Below are 21,570 nucleotides of genomic sequence, written 5' to 3' on the forward strand. Positions count from 1 at the left end.
GGATTTGTATACAAATGGAAGAATAGTTCACAGAATTTCCTTGAAGTGGCAAAGAACTTAGCAGAGTAGATTTTATTCAGTATCTAAATGCAACAAGAAGCATCATTTCATAAGATATTTTGGTCAGTACTCTGGTTTTCATCACAATTTGCAAGACTGATGAAGATTATTAGCAAATGCACCAGCATCAGTTGGGGAGGGATGAGAAAAGAGAAAAATTACATGAAGAACTTGACAAGATCCTCCAAATTAAACCAACATACACTTTAATACTCAATGACCTCAGTGCAAAGGTAGACTAGAGAAGGATGTGAAAAATATTCGAAAAAAAATATGGTTTAGGAATATGGAACAAAATTGTCCAAAGCTTATAAACTATAAATACTTGTTTAATATGTAACCACTTCTATAAGTCTTAGGGAAGAGGATGCTGGCATACCCCATACCTCTGCATACATCCAGAAAATGAACACTGATTCCTAACTTAGGAAATTAAAGAGAAAAATCACAGTGAGTTTCTAGTTCTTTGTCACTGCAAAAATAGCCAATATAAATATTTTTGTATATATAGGTTCATTTCTTCCCTTTTTGATGTCTTTGAAGCATAGGCCTAGTAGTGTATCTCTGGGTCAAATGGCATGCATAATTTAATAAACTCAAGAGGGATAATTCCAAAGTGCTATCCAGGATGGCTGGATCAATCATTGGCTCCAGAAACAGTACATCAATGTGCCTCTTTTCCCACAACCCCTCCAACAAATGTAATTTTCCTTTTTGTCAAATTGGTAATGCTATGACTGTGAGGTGGAACATCAGAGTTGCTTTAATTTTCATTTCTCTAATTATTAGTGACGGGGCATTTTTCACATGTCTAAAAATAGTGTGAATATCTTCCCTTGAGATCCATTTTTTTCCTGGTCCACTTGTCAGTTAGGGAATAATTCTGATTCTTATAAATTTGAACCAGTCCCCTATATTTCTTGGAAATTAGAACTTTATCAGAGGAATTTGCCTTAAAGATTTAAAAAAATTAACCATTTCATTTCTAATCTTAGGTGCCTTGGACTTATTTGTGCAAAATCTTGTTAAGTTTTATGTAATCAAAATTGTTCATTTTATTTTTTATGATCTTCCCTTTTTCAGCCAGAAACTCTTCCCAAAGCAAACTATTGAAGAAGAATTTTTCCTTCTTCCTCTATTTTGTTTATGATATATAGCCTTTTATATCCAGGTCATATATCCATTTGTAGTTTATTTTGGCACATGGAGTGAGATGCTGGTCTGAACCTAAATTCTCCCATAATTTTGTCCAGTTTTCCCAGGATATTTTGTCAAGTAGTTCATCTTTACCCCAGTAGCTGGTGTCCTTGTGTTTTTAAACACTAGGTTCTTAGGTTCATATTCTTTTGTATCTTGTATATCTAATCCATTCCATTTATCAGACTATTTTTAACTAGCACCAAAATGATTTTAGGGTTACTACTCCATAATATAGCTTCATATCTGTCATAGCTAGCCACCTTTCACACATTTTTTGGTTATTTCACTTGAGATTATTGATCTTTCTGTTTCTCTATATGAAATCCATTATTTTTTCTAGTTCTATAAAATGATCCTTTGTTAGATTGATTGGTGTGATACTGAATAATTAAATTAACTTAGATATACCATTTGTATTATATTGGATCAGCCTACAACACAAACAACTAATATTTACAAATATGTAAGTCTCTATTTCCCTAAAGTGTTTTATCGTTGTATTAATTTATTTCTTGGGTGTACCTTAGGTTGAATCCCAAATATTTTACATTTTTAAAATTTATTTTAAATGTGTTTCTTTTTCTATCTTTTCCTGATGTGGCTTATTAGCAATACACAGAAATTCTGGTCATTTATATGGGTTAATGTTATCTCCTAGAACTTTGCTAGTTATTGTTTCAATAAATTTTAGTCTTACTAATGTTTCTCATTCTCATGCCATCATGTCATCTGCAAAAGTGATCATTTTGCTTCTTCTTCAACTATGATTATTCATTCAATTTTGTTTTATTGTCTTATTGTTATAGCTAGCATTTCTAGTGTGGTAGATAGAAGAAGTGGGGAAAAGGGATACCTTTGGTTCTTCCCTTGGTCTAATATGGAAAGTATTCTAGTTTATCCCTCTTACTATATTTTTGGCTTTTGGCTTTAGATATACACAATTTACCATGTTAAGGAAAGAATTCTTTATTCCTTTGTTTTCTAGTGTTTCTAATAGGAATGTGGGTTGTATTTGGTCCAAAACTCTTTTTTTGCACATATTGATACAACATATTTTCTTCTTATTAATAATATGGCCAATTATATTTATAATTTCTTTATATTAAACCATTTCAGGGTTGGTATAAACCCAACTTCTTTATAGTGTCCAATATTTTTGTTATGTTTCTATAGCCTGTCAATGCTTTATTTTAAAAAAATTGCATTAATATGCCTTAGAGATATTGGTCAATAGTTTATATTTTCTGTTTTGACTCCTTGTGGTGTATGTATCAAGAAAATATTTACATCACAGAAAGAATTGAGTAGAATCCATTCTTTGCTCTTCTTGAAAATAGTTTCTGTAATATTAGAATTAATTATTCTTTGAATGTTTGAAAAAATTCATTTGTGAATAGATCTGGTCCTGGGATTTTTTTCTTTTGGAAATTTATTTATTCTACTTTAATAACTTTTAAAAATTAAATTGGGTTGTTTGAATTATTTATTTTTTATTCAACCAAAGTATTTAACAATTTTTGTAAATATTCCATTTAATTAAAGCTTTTTTTGAATTTATTGGCATCTAGTTAAGATAGTTTCTAATAATATCATTTATTTCTAATTCTTTTATGAACTCTTTTAAATTTCTTTATATTGGTCATTTGGATTTCATATTTCTTCTTTGAAGTTAAATTATCAATGGCTTACAAAAAAACAACTCCTAGTTTATTGATTAATTCCATACTGGTTTTTATGTTTTAAAAATCTTTTTTTTATTTTTAGGATTTCCATTTTGGTATTTGTTTTAAAAATTTTATTGGTTTTCTATTTTTTAATGGCAGGTCAAATTTGTTGGTCAGTTCTTTCTCTCCTTTGTTAATAAAAGTGTTTTGAGTGTATGAAGTATTCAAGGACGACTAGCACCTCTGGTGTGAGGACTTGCTGAACGCTTTTTAGCCTGCTCACCCACCTTTGGTGTGTACCTGGCACTCATTTTTCACCAATGGCTCCAAGAAGCAATAGCATGTGCTGCAGCCTCACCCTCTAAAACCATCTTCACAGGCAGGCTAAACTAGTTTGAGGGTAACCGATGGGCCTCAAACCCATTGGTGACTTAGGGGAGTGTCTACCCCAAGCATGTGAAGACTTCTTCTTGTAGAATGGGTGGGTGAGAACAATTTGTTCCAATGACAATGCAGTCAGCTGAAATAGGCACACCGTGAAGTGCTTAGAGCTTGGCCAGACATCAAAGGTGCCAAGGTTATGCACTACATCCAAGGCTATCTCCAGTCTTCTGGATTTTTTGTTTTGCCCCTGGACTTTGATGACTCTGGAAGAGAGAATGAGACTGATGATTTTGTGCAACTTTGCCTCATTTAAATCCAATTCACGCATGGGTGAAGACATCACTCCATGATGAAAACGAAGGACAAACAACAACAACAATAAAATGTTTAGAGATATAAATTTTCACCAAAGTACTGCTTTAGCTACATTCCTAAAATTTTGACATATTCTCTCATGGTTATCATTAGCTTATGTGTTGTTTCTATGATTTGTTCTTTGATCCACTGTGTTTGTAAGCAAAATGGCCTTTGTTTTCTTTGAATAATTCAGTGTATTTCATTGAGCCTTACTAGATGCTGGCATACCCCATACCTCTGCATACATCCAGAAAAAGAACACTGATTCCTAACTTAGGCCCAAACCCCTATTAGGTGTGGAACATATATGAGTGTGGATTGGTGACTAGGGTGGAGTCCAAGGTGGGGCTGGCTAAGCGAAGGTGCAAACTCCAGAGCCATGCCTTACTAAATGCTAAGCCCCAGGTGCTAACCCCTATTAGGTGTTAATCTTATCTATGTGGATGTGAACCTCCCAGGGTCCTAAGGGGAGGGGCCAACTCAAGAACCAATCACCAGAGCCTAAGCTTCAGACCACAGGATGACATCAAAAACTATAAGAGGAGAGAAGACAGCTTGGAGATTGAGATTTGCTGGAGCCAGAGACAGCTACAGCTGAAGCTGAAGATAAAGCCAAAGCCAAAGGAGCTGCTGATAGCAGGGCTGACCCATCTGTGGACCAGAGGAGTGCTGAGTAAGGGCTTGAGGCCAGTGGGTAATCTTCTTACCCGAATTCTTTTTTTGTTAGTTTTTCATTAGATTTGTCCTGACTTTAGAGGAGTATATTTAAAGCCCTCTTATAGCAATTTTACTATTTCTCCTTGTAAATAATTTAGCTTTTCTTTAAACATTTAGATGTTATGTCATTTTTGTAGATTTTAACTATTGAAATTAATTTATTATCTCTGGTACAATTTACCAAAATTTAGTTTCCCTATTCATCACTTAAGTCTATTTTTGATGTTGTCTTCTCTGAAGTCATGTTGCTGTCCCTGCATTTTCTGAATTTAGCTAAGGTATAATTACTTTTGTTACAACTACTTATTTTAAATTGGTGTGATTTCAGCATTTCAATTTTGTTTGCTAAAGACAAAATGTTTCTGTAATCTTCATTTTCATCTGCTCCACTACATCCTTCTATTTTATGGGTGAATTCAATGTATTCATAGGTATGATTGCTAATAATGTATTTCTTGTCCTGGCCGTGTAGGCGGTGGGAGGTGGCGGAGCCGGCCGGTTCGGGGTGACGGTGACGCCCTCAGGCACAGACGCGCGCTCTCAGCCGGACCCAGCGGGCCGGGGGACGCGGGACGCGTGGTGCCGGCGACCGGGCCGGGGCCACCATGGCGGCTGTGTTCGATATCGACCTGGAGACAGAAGAGGGCAGCGAGGGCGACGGCGAGCCGGAGCTCAGCCCCGCGGATGTTGATCTGAATTTGAGGACAGCAGGTTTGGAGCCCGTGGGGCACTATGAAGAGGTGGAATTGTCAGAGACCTGTGTGAACCATGGACCTGAACGCATCGGCCCCGACTCTTTCGAGCTCCTCCGAGTCCTGGGCAAAGGAGGCTTTGGCAAGGTATTCCAGGTCCGGAAGGTACAAGGCACCAACGCGGGGAAAATATTTGCCATGAAAGTGCTGAGAAAAGCGAAAATTATGCGCAGCGCTAAGGACATAGCCCACACATGGGCTGAACGGAGGATCCTGGAGGCCGTGAGGCACCCTTTCATCGTGGAACTGGTGTATGCCTTCCAGACTGCCGGCAAGCTCTATCTCATTCTGGAGTACCTCAGTGGAGGAGAACTCTTCACGCAGCTGGAGCGTGAGGGCATTTTCAAGGAGGACACCGCCTGCTTCTACCTGGGGGAGATCACACTGGCCCTGGGCCACCTCCACTCCCAAGGCATCATCTACCGGGACCTTAAGCCCGAAAACATCATGTTGAGCAGCCAAGGCCACATCAAGTTGACAGATTTCGGCCTGTGTAAGGAGTCTATTCACGAGGGTTCGGTCACTTACACTTTCTGTGGCACCATTGAGTACATGGCCCCCGAGATCCTCACAGGCAGTGGCCACAACCGGGCAGTGGACTGGTGGAGCCTGGGAGCCCTGATGTATGACATGCTCACAGGAACGCCTCCCTTCACCGCAGAGAATCGAAAAAAAATGATTGACAAGATCCTCAGGGAGACGCTGGTGCTGCCACGCTACCTCACTCCAGATGCTCGGGACCTCCTCAAGAAGTTTCTGAAGAGAAACCCTAGTCAGCGACTTGGGGGTGGACCTGGGGATGCAGCAGATGTGCAGAAACACCCTTTCTTCCGCCATATCAATTGGGAAGACCTGTTGGCCCGACAAGCAGAACCCCCCTTCCGGCCCTGCTTGCAGTCTGAGGAGGATGTGAGCCAGTTTGACACACAATTCACGAAGGAGACGCCTGAGGACAGCCCTGATGACTCAGCCCTCAGTGAAAGTGCCAACCAGGCTTTCTTGGGCTTCGACTACGTGGCCCCCTCTGTCCTGGAGGGCATCAAGGAAGGCTCCTCGTTCCAGCCCAAGCTGCGGTCCCCTCAACGCCTCAACAGCAGTCCTCGGACCCCCATCGGCCCCCTGAAATTCTCACTCTTCGAAGGGTTCCGACCTAGCACCGACCCAGCAGAGTCCATGGAGCTACCCCCATCCCCACCCCCACCTCCACCTCCAGTCAGCTGGGCTCCTCTTCCCATCCGGATGCCCACTGGCAAGAAAGCCAAGAAAAGTCGGGGCTGCTCTGGACGCTAGAGAGGGGATGATGTTGGCTGTCCTTGGCTGTCCCTTTGCCTTCCTTGGACTCTTAACCCAAATTGCCCCTTTACCTCTTGGAAGAAGGATTTCTTGGCATTGGCCTGGCAGTGCTGTAGGCCCCTTGGGCCAGGATGAGCAAAGTGCCCTTGGGGACTGGGAGGAGGGCACCTTTTGCACAGAATCATGGGAACTGACTGCCACCGGGAGTACCAGGCTGCACCCTCAGGGAGCACTGAGTGCCCACCTCCCAGGCCCTCGGCTGCTTGTGCTGTGTCTTTTAGGAGATTAAATATTTGAATTATGGCAAAAAAATAATGTATTTCTCTATATACCTTTATTTATTTCTCTTATACCTTTTACCCCTTTCTTTGCTTCCACCTACTCTTCATCATAGGTTTTTACCCTCTCTTTCCTTTTGAACCACCTTCAAATTTTGGGATTGCTTTGCTTATGATCTCTGACTCTGCTCTTCCTTTAATTCCCTAATTTCTCCTTGCCCCTTTCCCTTCTGTTTCTCTGTTAAGTTGACTACCTCCTTTTACCCATTCAGATGAAAGCAAGGCCAAATGATGTTCAGTCCCCATAGCCCAACCATGTTGGCATAGATTTCTTCTTATAAACCCTGATTATATGAAATAATAAACTCACCCACTCTTCTGCATGCATTTTGAACCCCTTTACCATTCCACTCCATCAGAATGTGAACAGCTAATTCATATAAGGCCCTTTCTGATTGCTCACTTATATTTACCTTTTTATGTGTTTTTTTTTTACTTTCATGTTTGTATTTCATCAGGAAACATTGGAAGTTCCCTATTTCATTGAAAATCCATTTTCCTCCTGTAACATTGTATTCAGGTTTTTTTGGGGGGAAATTTATTCCTTGTTGTACACTTGTATCTTTTGCCTTTTGGAATATTACGTTCTATGCTCTCCCCTGCTTTATAGTGGTAGTTGCTAAATCTTGTGTGATCCTGACTGTGGTCCATTGCTTGCTACTTAGAATCTTCCTCTTGGCTGCTGGAAGTGTTGTTTCTTTGACCGGGATAGTCAGGATTTTGGCTATGGTATTCCTCTGAGTGTTCATTTTGGGGTTTCTTTTTAGGAAATCATCAATGAATTTTTTCTTTTTTTCACATAGCTTTCTTAATATAAGAGGTCTGGGCAGTTTTATGCAAAGATTTTATGAAATATGATATCAAAAAAAGCTCTTTTTTGTTTATAAATTTTAGGTAGTTTAATGATTCTTAAATTATTTCATCTTGATTTGTTTTCTGAGTTGATTTTTTAATTTGTTATACTTTATATTTCCTTCTTTTTTCAATCTTTCGACATTGTTTTCATATTTATTATTTCTTCATGGCATCATTAACTTCTCTTTGTTCTAGTTAACTTTTCATAGAGTGCTACTTGGATAAAGTTTGAACCCCTTATTATTATGTAAGCTATTAATTCTTTTTCTGTGTCTGTCAATATTTTAAATTTCTTTTACAACTCTTGCTTCTATCACTCACATTTAATTTATAGTATTATTCTTAACTTACCAAAACTTAGATAATTTCTTCTAAGAATTCTAATTGATGTTTTGCATAAGTTGTATTTTTCTTTGGGGAGTTGCTTGCATATGTTTTGGAGTCCTGTTCTGAATTTGGGTCCCGTGAATTCCTAGAATAAAATTAGCTCATCTGCTTTCTCATTCATGAGGATCAGAATTACTGTCCTGAGTACTCTCTCCTCACTCTGGAATGGTCTCAGATTATTCTCCCTTTGAAAATTAGAGGCTAGGGAGACATATGTTCAAAAATTTATGTTATTATTGTAGAGGATATAGAGAACAGAATACAATCAAAAGAGGAATTCCTATAGATACAGAAGTCCTCCTGATCTTCCCATTTGTATACCCTATTGGGCTGATCTCATCAAGCATGGGAACATCCCAAAGTATTCTGGATATAATAAATAATTATTCATAGAGTTATCCATACAGACAAATAAAGTCGATGAAAAGCAACTAATAAATACACTGTTGGTTGGTTGGTTGTTGTACTTCATTCTCGAAGAGAACTAAAATGACATCAGCATGCTAGAGTCAAGTTTCAATGTGTCTGATTGGAGCTGATCAGACCAATATGAGCTCAGAATGCTCTACCACAGGTCAGGCACAAATAGACCATGTAAACATTTGGTGTGGATACTCCAAATTCATGCATGCTGCATTTCCTTTGAGTTGTTTCAATTCTATTTAACTCATAGAGCACAGCACCTTCTCTGATGTGGGCATGCCATGCTGAGCAGGCCTGTGCCACTGTCTCCCATGTCACACAATCAATTCCAAAGTTCTTAAGAGAGATCTTGAGAGTGTCCTTGTATCACTTCTTCTGACTACCATGTGAACACTTGTCCTGTGTGAGTTCTCCATAAAATAGTCTTTTTGGCATTAGACCAATGTGGCCAGCCCATCAGAGTTATACTCTCTGAAGCAGAGTTTGAATGCTTGGCAGTTTATTTCAAGTAGAGACCTCAGTGTCTGGTACCTTATCCTGCCAGGTAATCTTCAGAATCTTCCTAAGACATTCAAATAGAAGCAATTCAGTTTCCTGGCATGCCACTGGTATACTGTCCAGGTTTCACAGTCATTCAACAATGAAGTCAGCACAACAGCTCTGTAGACCTTCAGTTTGGTAGTCAGTCTAATACCTCTTCTCTTCCACACTTTCCTTTGGAGCCTCCCCAACACTGAGCTAGTTCTAGCAATGTGTGCATCAACCTTATTATCATCCTTGAGAAGTACACTACCAAGGTAAGCGAAATTATCCACAGCATTCAAAAGTTCTCTGTTTGCTGTAACCTATGCTTCCATATATGAATGGTGTGGTGGTGGCTGATGGAGCACTTGTATTTTCTTGGTGTTAATTGTTAGGCCTAAATTAGCACAGCAGCAGAGAATTGATCCATACTTTGTTGCATCTCAGTTTCAGAGGCTGCACTGAGTGCAAAGTCACCTACAAGTAGAAAATCATGCACTGACAGTCCCTCCACTTTGGTCTTGGCTCATAGACTTTTCAAGGTGAAGAATATACCATCAATGCAATAGCTGACCTTGATGCAATTCAATACAATTAAAAGAGGAACTCCTATAGATACAGTTCTCCTGATCTTCCCATTTGTATGTCCTATTGGGCTGATCTCATCAAGCCTGGGAACATCCCAAAGTGTTTTGGATATAATAAATAATTATTCATAGAGTTGTCTAATTATCTGTACAAACCAAGTCGCTGTAGAACAATTATTATATATGCTATGATGTACAATTGAACTGACAACCCCTAAAGCTGATTGATCACTACATATACCTTGGAAAGATATACATAAAAGGAAAATGAACTAGACCAAGAACTGAACAGGAGGAGGAAAATAGACTACATTGGCATTGGAAAATCATGCACTGCTTTTAACCACACCAACCTTCTCCCAGAGTTAAATTTTAAAATTAAAGTTGTTCTAGTGGTCCTATATGGCTATGTGTCTTGAAATACCACAATCCACAAAGCACTTAAGTTGTGAGTCACCCAAAGGGCCATGGAGAAGGTGCATAGTGATATGAAAAGACTAGTCTAATAACAATGAAAAAATATGAAGTGGTATCAATAACACTATTTTAGAATCCCTAATTTAGGCTTGGAAGGATTCTTAGTGGCCTTTGAATCCTGTACCCTTAACTGAGGCACATAGAGATTAAAACACTTGCACAAGGTCCCAGAAAAAATGGATCTAGAGCCACCATCTCCACTGTACCATATTGCATCCCTGTAATGAGTCCTCTAATAGTGTTCCATGTATATTCTCTTGGCCATGTGATAGCCAATATATTAATCAGTTTCTTGGGTGGTCACAAAAAACACATATGCCAAATTTACAGAAGATGTTAAGGTGGAAGGGCTTACCAGTATTTTGGATGAATGAGTCAGGATCTAAAATAATCCTGACAGATTAGATTGTTGAACTAAATCAGCTAAGAAGAAACAACAGATATGAACTTAAAGTCTAACATGAGGATTTAGAACTTGATTTTAGAGCTTACTTTTCAAAAGTAAAGAATAGTGGTCTAATTAAACAACAGGGTCTCAATAAATGCTTTTTGATTGATTCATGAGGAAAAGGTTCTGAATTTTTTAATGGAACACAGTGTGACATGGCAGCCAAGCAAGTTAATGATACCTTAAGCTGCATTTATAACAGGAAAGTATTGAGGACTAGGGAGGTGATTAAGCAAAAATATTTGGCTTGGTTCAACCCCTATGGATTTGACTATCAGTCATGCCATTTTACTGTTAATCAAAGGATATGGGAATGTTTCACCCAACAAAGAAAATACTTGGCTGGGAGGGGATGGGAGGCAAGACACCTATTTTCAAGTATTTTAAATGTAAAAAGTTAAATGAGAGAAGAATTAGAATTGTTCTGTTGGGCCTCAGAAAGTATTATAATAATATCAATAGTTAAAAGTTGCAAAGAGGAAAATATAACCTTGATTTAAGGAAATTCCTCTTTATAATTAAAGCTTTCTGAAAGTGGAACAAATGGCCTAAGGAGGTAGTAGATTCTTCCTTACTGGATATCTATCAGCAATATTATAGGCAAGTTTTATTTTTTTAATTTCTTATGTGAGGTGAACTATATGGCTTTAGAAATCCCTTCCACCTCCAAGATTCTAGGATTCTGTGAATGTCAATTGAAAAAACATCTATTTTCAAAATGGAATCAACAAACTATGGGTCAGTGTGCTTACTTCAATTCCTAAGAAAATTGTAGATATTAAAATTATGGTTTACAAGAATTAAGAAATGAAGTGGTTATCTCTAAGAACAAATATAGATTTATCATGAATAAATGGTGTCAGTCTAGTCCTATTTTCTCTTTTGACATGGTTAATAGACTGGTAAGCCATAGGAATTATATAGGTACAAAATATTTGGTTTTTAATAAGGCATATAGAATAATTTTATTACATTTTTGTGAAGAAGATGGAAAAAATATCACAATGTCTCAGAGTCAGAAGGGCCTTGGAAAATCATCTAATTTAACTCCTAATTGAAAAATGACTCTCCTCTACTATATCCTCAGCAAGTGGCCATTCAACCTTTTCTGGAAGACATCCAGTAAATGAGAGCCAATTTTGATATGGCCAGCATAGAGCAGCAAGAGTAGGATGGTGCAAAAAGAATTAGTTCTGGAGTCAGAAGACATGGGCTCAAATCTCTCCTCTGATGATTACTAACTGTGTGCCCAGAACTAAGTCAGCTTCGTTTGGTTTCTTCTTTCATAAATTTATAACTCCATGAAAAGTGCTTTATATGGAAGGGATAAATATTAAGTAAAGATTTATTCTAATAAGACTTCTTTTATGTTAGCAATATGCTAGAAATGCGTCTTCTTTAATGAGTCTGAATACAGAACTGTGAACATTAGGGTAGGAGAAAGAGAGACAATTAGATATTTTCCTAAATGATCTATATAATCTCTTTAAAGGGGAATGAAAACAGTTCTCTATGTTGCCTAAATGTTTACTAAAATTGGCTAAAGTATGAGGTATTTTAGATAATACTAAATGTATTTAAAAAAATTCAGCAGTCAATACTTTACATGTGAAATATTAAAATGTAATTATTCCTGCTCAGTAAAGATGTTAGCATTCTTAGTAAATGACTTCCAAACAGATTAGAAATCAGTATTTCTGCATTAACACATTCAACTCCCGGAGGTCTTGTCAAAGTATAATATTCCATTGATTACATGGGTCATTTTTCTAAAACTATTTAGGGCTTCTTAAAATCAAAAAACTTCAATTTCCTTTTTTCCTACCTGACTAAAAAAAGTTTTGGATTTTTTATACCGAAGTTTTTTCAATATTTTTTCATGAGCATTAAAAAACCCTCTATTTCTATGTTTATGCTCTGCCTAAATTCCTAGCTTAGATTGTGAATATTGCCTCTGTAAATTTTAACTATAACAGATTTTTTTTCCTAACTTTACTCTTAAATCATGAATACTAGCTCTTTCCATCAACTGCTGTTAAATGTGTGAGCATCAAAGAGGCAAAGTAGAATACTAGACAATATTTAAGAGACTTGGGTTCCAATATTAGTTTTGCTACTAGGTCATTGTTCCCTTAACCAAATAATTTAATCTCTGTGAAGTTCAATTTCATCTGTAAAATGAGTGGACTTGATTAGGTAATCCTTTTTTATCACTTTAAATTTTAATTGTTAATTTTTTTATTTTTTTTAATTTAAATTTATTTATTTAACATATTTGGTTTTCAGCATTGATTTTCACAACAGTTTGAATTACAAATGTTCTCCCCATTTCTACCCTCCCCCCCACTCCAAGATGGCTTATATTCTGGTTGCCCTGTTCCCCAGTCAGCCCTCCCCTCTATCACCCCCCTCCCCTCTCATCCCCTTTTCCCTTCCTTTCTTGTAGGGCTAGATAAATTTCTACACCCCATTGCCTGTGTATCTTATTTTTTAGTTGCATGCAAAAACTTTTTTTTTTTGAACATCTGATTTTCAAACTTTGAGTTCCAAATTCTCTCCCCTCTTCCCTTCCCACCCACCCTCCCTAAGAAGTCGAGCAATTCAACGTAGGCCACACATGTATCCTTATGTATAACCCTTCCACAATACTCATGTTGTGAAAGGCTAACTACATTTTGCTCCTTCCCAACCCATCCCGCTTTATTGAATTTTCTCCCTTGACCCTATCCCCTTTCCAAAGTGTTTGTTTTGATTACCTCCACCCCCATCTGCCCTCCCCTCCATCATCCCCCCCTCTTTTATTTTTTTAGTTCCAAATTATCACCTTTCTTTCACCTCTTCTCCATCCACTGAGAAGGAAAGAGTATAATACCCATCATATATACGAGATCATGCAAATTTTATTTCCACATTAGTCGTGTTATGAAAAAATAAGCAAGGAGGGTAATGAAAGAGAAAATACATATTTTTAATCTGCAATCAGAGCCTATAGGTTCTCTGTCTGGAGGTAGACAGTACTTTTCATCATGAGTTCTTTGGAATTATACTGATCATATTGATAAGAGAAGCTAATCCCCTCACTTTGCATCAGTTTATATGAGTCTTCCCAGGTTCTTCTAAAGCCATCCTTTTCATAATTTCTCATATCACGATAGTATCCAATCACATTAATGTATGTTGACTTATTCAGTCTCGGCTGAATACGTGTCTGGTCCAGAATCACGAAGGTAGTAAGTTTCAGAGGCTGGATTTGAAATCAGGTCTTCCTGATTCCAGACTCTATGCTCTAAAGTAGATAAACTGTTGGTTAATTGAATTAAAGAAAAAAGAAAGAAGAAAACCAAATTACTAGTATCGGAGATGAAAAGGGTGAATGCACCACCAATGAAGATGAAACTAAAGCAATTATAAGAAGTTTTTTTTTTGCCTAATTGTATGTCAGTAAAACTGAAAATCTAAGTGAGATGGATAAATTTTTACAAAAATATAAATTGCCCAGATTAACAGAAGAGGAATAATGCTATCTTATAAAAATAAATTGAACAAGCTATTAGAAATGGCTTGAAAAAAATCTGTTGGAAAAAAAATCCTCAGGAATAGATAAATTTACAAGTTAGTTCTACCAAACATTTAAGGAACAATTAATCCTTATAGTACATCAATTACTTGAAACGATATGAAAAGGAATGCTACCAAACTCCTTTTATGATGCAAATATGGTTTCGATACCTAAACCAAGGAGAAAAAACAAAGGTAAAAATGATGGACCAATTTATTTAATGAATTTTGATGCAAAAATTTCAAGTAAAATACTAGCAAGGAGATCATAGCAATATATCACAAAGATCATACAGTATGACTAGGTATGTTTTATATCAGGAATGCAGGGCTGACTCAAAATTGAGAAAACTGTAAGCATAATTAACCATATGTAATAGCAAGGCAATAAACACAACATCGATGGTAATTGTGAATATGCCTATGTAGTTCTGTATCGCAAAGTATGACTCTCCGTATAGAAGGTAGAAGAAGTAAAATATTTATTCAGACACCAGATAAACATATCCCACAACCAAACAATCTGTTCCCACAACCAGTAAACCCACTTTATCATAACAGCAAGGAACTTAAAACACAATATCATAGCATGGAGCCTCACCATCCCAACACCTCTCCGACCCCCTGCTAGGGTCTTCCCAAAAGCAAACTCACATCACAGGTTGACTTTCTTTACCTCTGCTCTAACTATCATGACAGCTATTAATAGCCATAACAGCTCTTGGCATTTCCTGTGACACAACTTCCTTTTCCTCTCAATAAGCTCCTCCCACCACATGTGACTTAGGATTCCTGTGACATAAGCAGGTCACATGGCCTATTAATGGGTGGGAAAGATATTCAAATCCAAATTGCTATTATACCATATCAATAACAAAAACAACAAAAATCTTATGAGTTCCAACTTTTATCTCTCCCTCCTCCCTCCTTTCTATGTTCCCTGAATCACTAAGCAATTACATCTAGGTTATACATGTGCAATCATGCATCAGTTTTTTAGAAAAAATACATAATTACTTATCAAGTTTTTTTACCTTTCGTCTTAATACTTCTCTGATGTTCAGAATTTCTACTTTTTAGTTAGGTGTTTTAGATTTGTTGCTTTTTAAAATTTTGTAAAACTTCATGCTCAATTTATTATTTTATTCTTTATTTTCATTGATAAAAACATTAATACATTTTTCCTCAAGGACTACTTTAGCTTCATCCTATAAGTTTGATATGTTGTCTCATTTTTAAGAAATTTCCAATTATTTTTATGATTTATTCTTGGATTCATTAATCTTAGGATTAAGAAATGTATTGATTAAATCATATTGAATTTTCTTTCAAATGTTCTTTGTTTATCATAACTATTACATCATAGTAAAGTGTATTTAATATTTCTGCTCTTCTGCATTTCATTGTGAAGTTATTCCCCAGAATATTTTTAATTTTTGTGAAAGTGCTAAGCACAGATATGATCTATGTCAATGTCTTTCCTTCCCATTTGTAATTAACATGCATTCATCTTCTCTATTTTTCTAAAGTCATACTGAGGTTCTTAACTTCTCTCTTATTATTTTGTTGAAATTTTCTTAGTATGCAAGATGGCGGCTGGAAAGCAGGGACTTGCTTAAAGCTCTCCCCCAGGACCCTCCAAACACCTATAAACATGGCTCTGAACAAATTCTAGAACTGCAGAACCCACAAAGTAGCAGAGGGAAGCAGGGCTCCAGCCCAGGACAGCCTGGATGGTCTCTGGGTAAGGTCTATCAAACGGAGCTGGGAGCAGAATGGAGCAGAGCCCAGCATGAGCCGTGCTTGGACCAACCAGATCCAGAGGCACCAACCAGACTGGGAGCTGGACGGAACAGGCCCTAGCTCCCTGAATCAGTGAGCTGTGGCAGTTACCAGACATCTCAGCCTACAAACACCAAAGACAACACAGGTTAGTGGGAAAAACTGTGGGGACAGAGTGAACGGAGTTCACGGTTTAGCCCCTGCCTGGGGCAGGGGAGGTGGTGTATCTCTGAGGACAGAACTACAGCTGGAGTTGCTTCCAGTCCCAGGCCCACGTGGTGGGAGGAATTAAGTGGTGGCTCAGAGCAGGAGTACAGAGCCTGCTTAGATCTGAGTCGTGGTCTGGGTTGGCAGTTCTTGGGGGAGGAGGAATACTGGTGTGGCAGAGCTTGCTGTTTAAAAGTAGCTCTGAAAACAGCAGCACAAGACCCCTAAAGCTTGGGAAAAAGTGCTCTCTATTCTACAAGCAGTCATACCTTTACAAAAAGCTCAAGGGTCAAGTAGGTCAAGGCTGGGATCATGAAGAGGCAGAGAAAATGGACCCAGATTGAGAATCAGACTTTGGAATCTTTTTTTGGTGACAAAGAAGACCAAAACATACAGCCAGAAGAAGTCAACAAAGTCAAAGAGCCTACATCAAAAGCCTCCAAGAAAAATATGAATTGGTCTCAGGCCCTGGAAGAGCTCAAAAAGGATTTGGAAAAGCAAGTAAGAGAAGTAGAGGAAAAATTGGGAAGAGAAATGAGAATGATGCGAGAAAACCATGAAAAGTCAATGACTTGGCTAAAGGAGACCCAAAAAACACTGAAGAAAATAACACCTTAAAAAATAGACTAATTCAAATGGCAAAAGAGCTCCAAAAAGGCAATGAGGAGATGAATGCCTTGAAAGGCAGAATTAGTCAAAAGGAAAAGGAGGTCCAAAAGACCACTGAAGAAAATACTACCTTAAAAATTAGATTGGAGTAAGTGGAAGCTAGTGACTTTATGAGAAATCAAGATATGATAAAGCACAATCAAAGGAATGAAAAAAATGGAAAACAATGTGAAATATCTCATTGGAAAAACCACTGACCTGGAAAATAGATCCAGGAGAGATCATTTAAAAATTATTGGACTACCTGAAAGCCATGATCGTAAAAAGAGCCCAGATATCATCTTTCAAGAAATTATCAAGGAGAACTGCCCTGATATTCTAAAGCCAGAGGGTAAAATAGAAATTAAAAGAATCCACCAACAACCTCCTGAAAAAGATCTCAGAAAGAAAACTCCTAGGAATATTGTTGCCAAATTCCAGAGCTCCCAGATGAAGGAGAAAATACTGCAAGCAGCCAGAAAGAAACAACTTGAGTACTGTGGAAACATAATCAGGATAATACAAGACCTGGCAGCTTCTACATTAAGGGATTGAAGGCCTTGAAATATGATATTCTGGAGGTCAGTGGAGCTAGGATTATAACCAAGAATCACCTACCCAGTAACATTGAGTATCATGCTCCAAGACAAAATACGGGCTTTCAATAAAATAGAGGAATTTCAAGCTTTCTCAGTGAAAAGACCAGAGCTGAATAGAAAATTTGACTTTCAAGAGTCAAGAATCAAGAGAAGCACAAAAAGGTAAACAAGAAAGAGACATCATAAGGGACTTACTAAAGTTGAACTGTTTTGTTTACATTACTGCATGGAAAGATGATGTGTATAATTCATGGGACCTCAGTATTAGGGTAGCTGAAGGGGATATACATATATATGTATATAGACAGAGGGCACAGGGTGAGTTGAATGTGAAGGAATGATATCCAAAAAAATAAAATCAAACTAAGGGATGAGAGAGGAATCTATTGAGAGTGGGAGAAAGGGAGAGATAGGATGGGGTAAATTATCTCACATAAAAGTGGCAAGAAAAAGCAGTTTTGTAGGAAGGGAAGAGGGGGCAGGTGAGGGGGAATGAGTGAATTGTGCTTTCATCAGATTTGACCTGAGGAGGGAATACCATACACACTCAACTGGGTATATTACCCCACAGGAAAGAAGGAGTAAGGAGATAAAAAAGGGGAGATGATAGAAGGGAGGGCAGATAGGGGGAGGAGATAATCAAAAGCAAACACTTTTGAAAAGGGACAGGGTCAAGGGAGAAAACTGAATAAAGGGGGACAGGATAGGAGGGAGGGAAATACAGTTAGTCCTTTGCAACATGAGTATTGTGGAAGGGTTTTGCATAATGATAGACATGTGGCCTATGTGTAATTGCTTGCCTTCTTTAGGGAGGGTGGGTGGGGAGGGAAGAGGGGAGAGCATTTGGAACTCAAAGTTTTAAAAGCAGATTTTCAAAAAAAAAGTTTTTGCTTGCAACTGGGAAATAAGACATACAGGCAATGGGGCATAGAAATATATCTTGCCCTACAAGAAAGTAAGGGAAAAGGGGATGGGGGGGGGAGTGGGGTGACAGAAGGGAGGCTGACTGGGGAATGGGGCAATCAGAATACATGCCATCTTTGAGTGGGGGGAGGGTAGAAATGGGGAGAAAATTTGTAATTCAAACTCTTGTGAAAATCAATGCTGAAAACGAAAAATATTAAATAAATAAATAATAATTAAAACAATTTTCTTACTATGAAAGAGATATATCAAGGTCTCTTCATTATCATAATCTTACTTATATTTATCCTTGTAATTAGATTAATTTTTCCTTTAAATATTTACCCATTGTACTTTATGTACATATATTTGCATTAATATTGATGAAATATCTGTGGTGTCTTTAAGTGTATTACATTTTTCTGCTTATCTGCTTCTACTGTTTCTATTTTTACTCTAACCTTGGTAGCAATCATGATTGCTACCTCAGGTTTTTTGAGTTCATTTGAAGCACAATAGATTTTACTCCAGTCTCTCATTTTAAGTCTATGAAAATCTTCCTACTTCCAATGTGTTTTTTATAAGGAATATATTGTTAGATTCAGCTTTCTAATTCATTCTTTCACCTTTGTTTTAGAGGACAGATCATTCCATTCACACTGATGGTTATGATAATTAATCGGATATTTCCTGAATCCTATTTTCTATATACTTTCCTATCTCCTCAAAGCCCAGTGCCCTAGGTATGATATGATTTCCTTCTCCTTATGTACTTTTTCTTCTTTTTGTCCCCATCCACTTCTTTACAAAGAATGTGGTGAAAGAAGAGTATCTCTAACTCTTGTAATCTGCAATTGACATGATCTATTTCCATTCCATTGCTTTTCTTCTCTTCCCGTTGCCCCACTCCACAGGTTTTCCTCCTTTCTCTCCTCCCTCCCTCCCTCCTTCCCTCCCTCTCTCCCTTCTTTCCTTCCTTCCTTCTTTTCTCTTTCTTTCTTTCTTTCTTCCTTCCTTCCTTCCTTCCTCCCTCCCTCCATCCTTTCTTTCTTTCTTTCTTTCTTTCTTTCTTTCTTTCTTTCTTTCTTTCTTTCTTTCTTTCTTTCTTTCTTTCTTTCTTTCTTTCTTTCTTTCTCTTTCCATACCTCATGCCCCCTCCCCTGACTTTTAAGTTTCTTTTGCTTCATACATGTTTACCTTTCCTGCCCTTCCTTTTATATCTTTCTTTTCCTTTCTCTGTCCCTATCTATTGCACTTTTGAGTATAAATTATTTACTCTCTCTCTCTCTCTCTCTCTCTCTCTCTCTCTCAGTTTTTATTTGAAACCTTTCAGTTCATATGAAAATCAAGGTCATGAGATGCATATTTCCCACATACATTCCTTCATGTTTCTACATTCTTCATCTCATGTATCTCTATCATATGACAGTAAGTTCCTTCACTATTGTCCTCTTTTTATTCCCAACATAATGCCCTATATCTCCAATTTTATTCTTCCCCTAACATTATCAAAACAGAACAGAGTCATGCTCTTGCACTCTGCCTGTTTTATTTAATTTTTTTATAACTTTTGAAAGACATCAAGCTCTATTGAGGACATTTGCTGCTTCACCTCCTTTAGCATGTGAACAAATCATTTCCACATAGTTCTTTACAACTGGTCAATCAAGTATACATTATTGTGTTTTTCTTCTTTCCTGAATTTTGATTTCAAAGTTATCTACTATTGTTTTCTTCAGGAATGTTTGGAAAATATTTATTTTATTAAAATTTGATTTTCACTCTAGGATTAATCTCATTTTTTTCATGTTATTCTTGTTTACAAACTTTTATCTTTTGCCTTTTGGAATATCATATTCCAACCTTCCTTTTCTTTTATAGCAGCATCTGTCAAGTTCTGTGTGATTGTAACTGTGTCTCGTTGGTGCTAAAACTATTTCTTTTTGACTGCTTGCAGCATTATTTCTTTGACTTTGAAGTTTTACATTTTGATTGTGTTATTACTGGGGGTTTTCATTTTAGGATTCCTTTCAGGAACTTACAGGTGGTATCTTTCTATTTTTATTTTGACTTTTTGTTTTGAAAGATGCACAGTTTTCATTTGTGATTTCTAAGGTTTTTTTTGTTTTTGGAAGGGGAAGGCAGGGCAACTGCAGTTAAGTGAGTTACCCAAGGTCACACAGCTAGTAAATACGTCAAGTGTCTGAGGCTGGATTTGAACTCAGGTCCTCCTTATTTCAGTGCTCTACTCACTGTGCTATCTAGCTGCCCCTGTAATTTCTTGAAATATGGAAGCTAAGCCTTTTATTTTTGGTCATAATTTTCAAGTAGTCTAATGATTCTGAGATTTTCTTTTTGACTTTTTTCCATGCCAATTTATGATAATATTAATAATCATAAACTCATTTTTCTTTTGCTTTTTCCATCTTTTAATTTTGTTTTAGTATTTCTTGTTGTCTGATATAAGTATTGTTAGTTTTGGCCTATTTTAATTTTCAAATTTCAAATGTATTCAGCCTCTTCTTTGGTTTACTTGTGACTTTAGCTCTAACATTTGGGCTACAATTTTCTGCTTGAGTCAAACTTAATTTACATTTTTCTGGTTGATGTAGGTAGTCCATACTTGATCATGAATTCAGTGGTTAATTGGGCCTTGCCTTCTGCAGGAGTCATCTGATCTAATCTAGCTACAGTTCAAGTCCAAGCTACCTCAAAACTTAAGGGCAGGTTGACTGGGTGTTGGTTTAGCTCTGTCGTCTGCCTTGTATGGGATGCGGTTGGATTTGACTCTGCTTCTTGTTTCAGATGGTGCCCTTGTATTGCCACACTATTGGCATTCATCTGACTATAACTTATGCCTCTAGTGGTCATCCTGGAGAGCTCTGATCAGCACATTGATGGTCTTTTATTTCTTACAAAACAACAATATTAAATTACATTCATCACAATTTGTTTAGACATTCTGCAATCTCTTTTCTTTGTTATTTAATTCAAGAAAGCTACAATAAATATTATGTTTTATGTGGAGCTTTTCTTTCAGTAATTAATTAATACATGCCTAGCAGTGGAATTTCTATATCAAACATGGACACCTTAGACACTTCTTTTTTGCATAATTCTAAATTGCTTTCTAAAATGGCGATACCAATTTACATCTCCACCAACAATGTATTAGTATTCTTGTCTTTCTCCAACTTGTCTAACATTGATTATTACTATCTTGTGTCATCCTTGTCAATTTTCTGGTGTAAGACCAAAATTCAGGATTGTTTGGATATGTTATTATGTCTTACTACTAATGATTTGATTCATTTTTTCATATGGTCATCAACAATTTCAAATTCAAATAATTCCCATAGAATTTGCTAATAGTTTGTGATTGCACAGTTCTCAAAAGATTTTGAGAACT

General features: G+C 37.2%; 1 protein-coding gene across 1 annotated transcript; it reads left to right on the forward strand.

Moving 5' to 3' along the window:
* Positions 1-4,980: 4,980 nt before the first annotated feature.
* On the forward strand, positions 4,981-6,424 carry LOC118833525 (ribosomal protein S6 kinase beta-2-like). The gene has a single exon (XM_036740885.1). It carries the CDS (start codon positions 4,988-4,990, stop codon positions 6,422-6,424), a length of 1,437 nt encoding a protein of 478 aa, XP_036596780.1. The 5' UTR covers positions 4,981-4,987.
* The last annotated feature ends 15,146 nt before the right edge of the window (positions 6,425-21,570 follow it).

This window comes from Trichosurus vulpecula, chromosome 1 (genome assembly GCF_011100635.1).
Source record: "Trichosurus vulpecula isolate mTriVul1 chromosome 1, mTriVul1.pri, whole genome shotgun sequence".
NCBI lineage: Eukaryota > Metazoa > Chordata > Mammalia > Diprotodontia > Phalangeridae > Trichosurus > Trichosurus vulpecula.

What these genes read in the sequence shown, in the direction of transcription:
- LOC118833525 (XM_036740885.1), top strand. Translation starts at nt 4,988, where the DNA reads ATGGCGGCTGTGTTCGATATCGACCTGGAGACAGAAGAGGGCAGCGAG.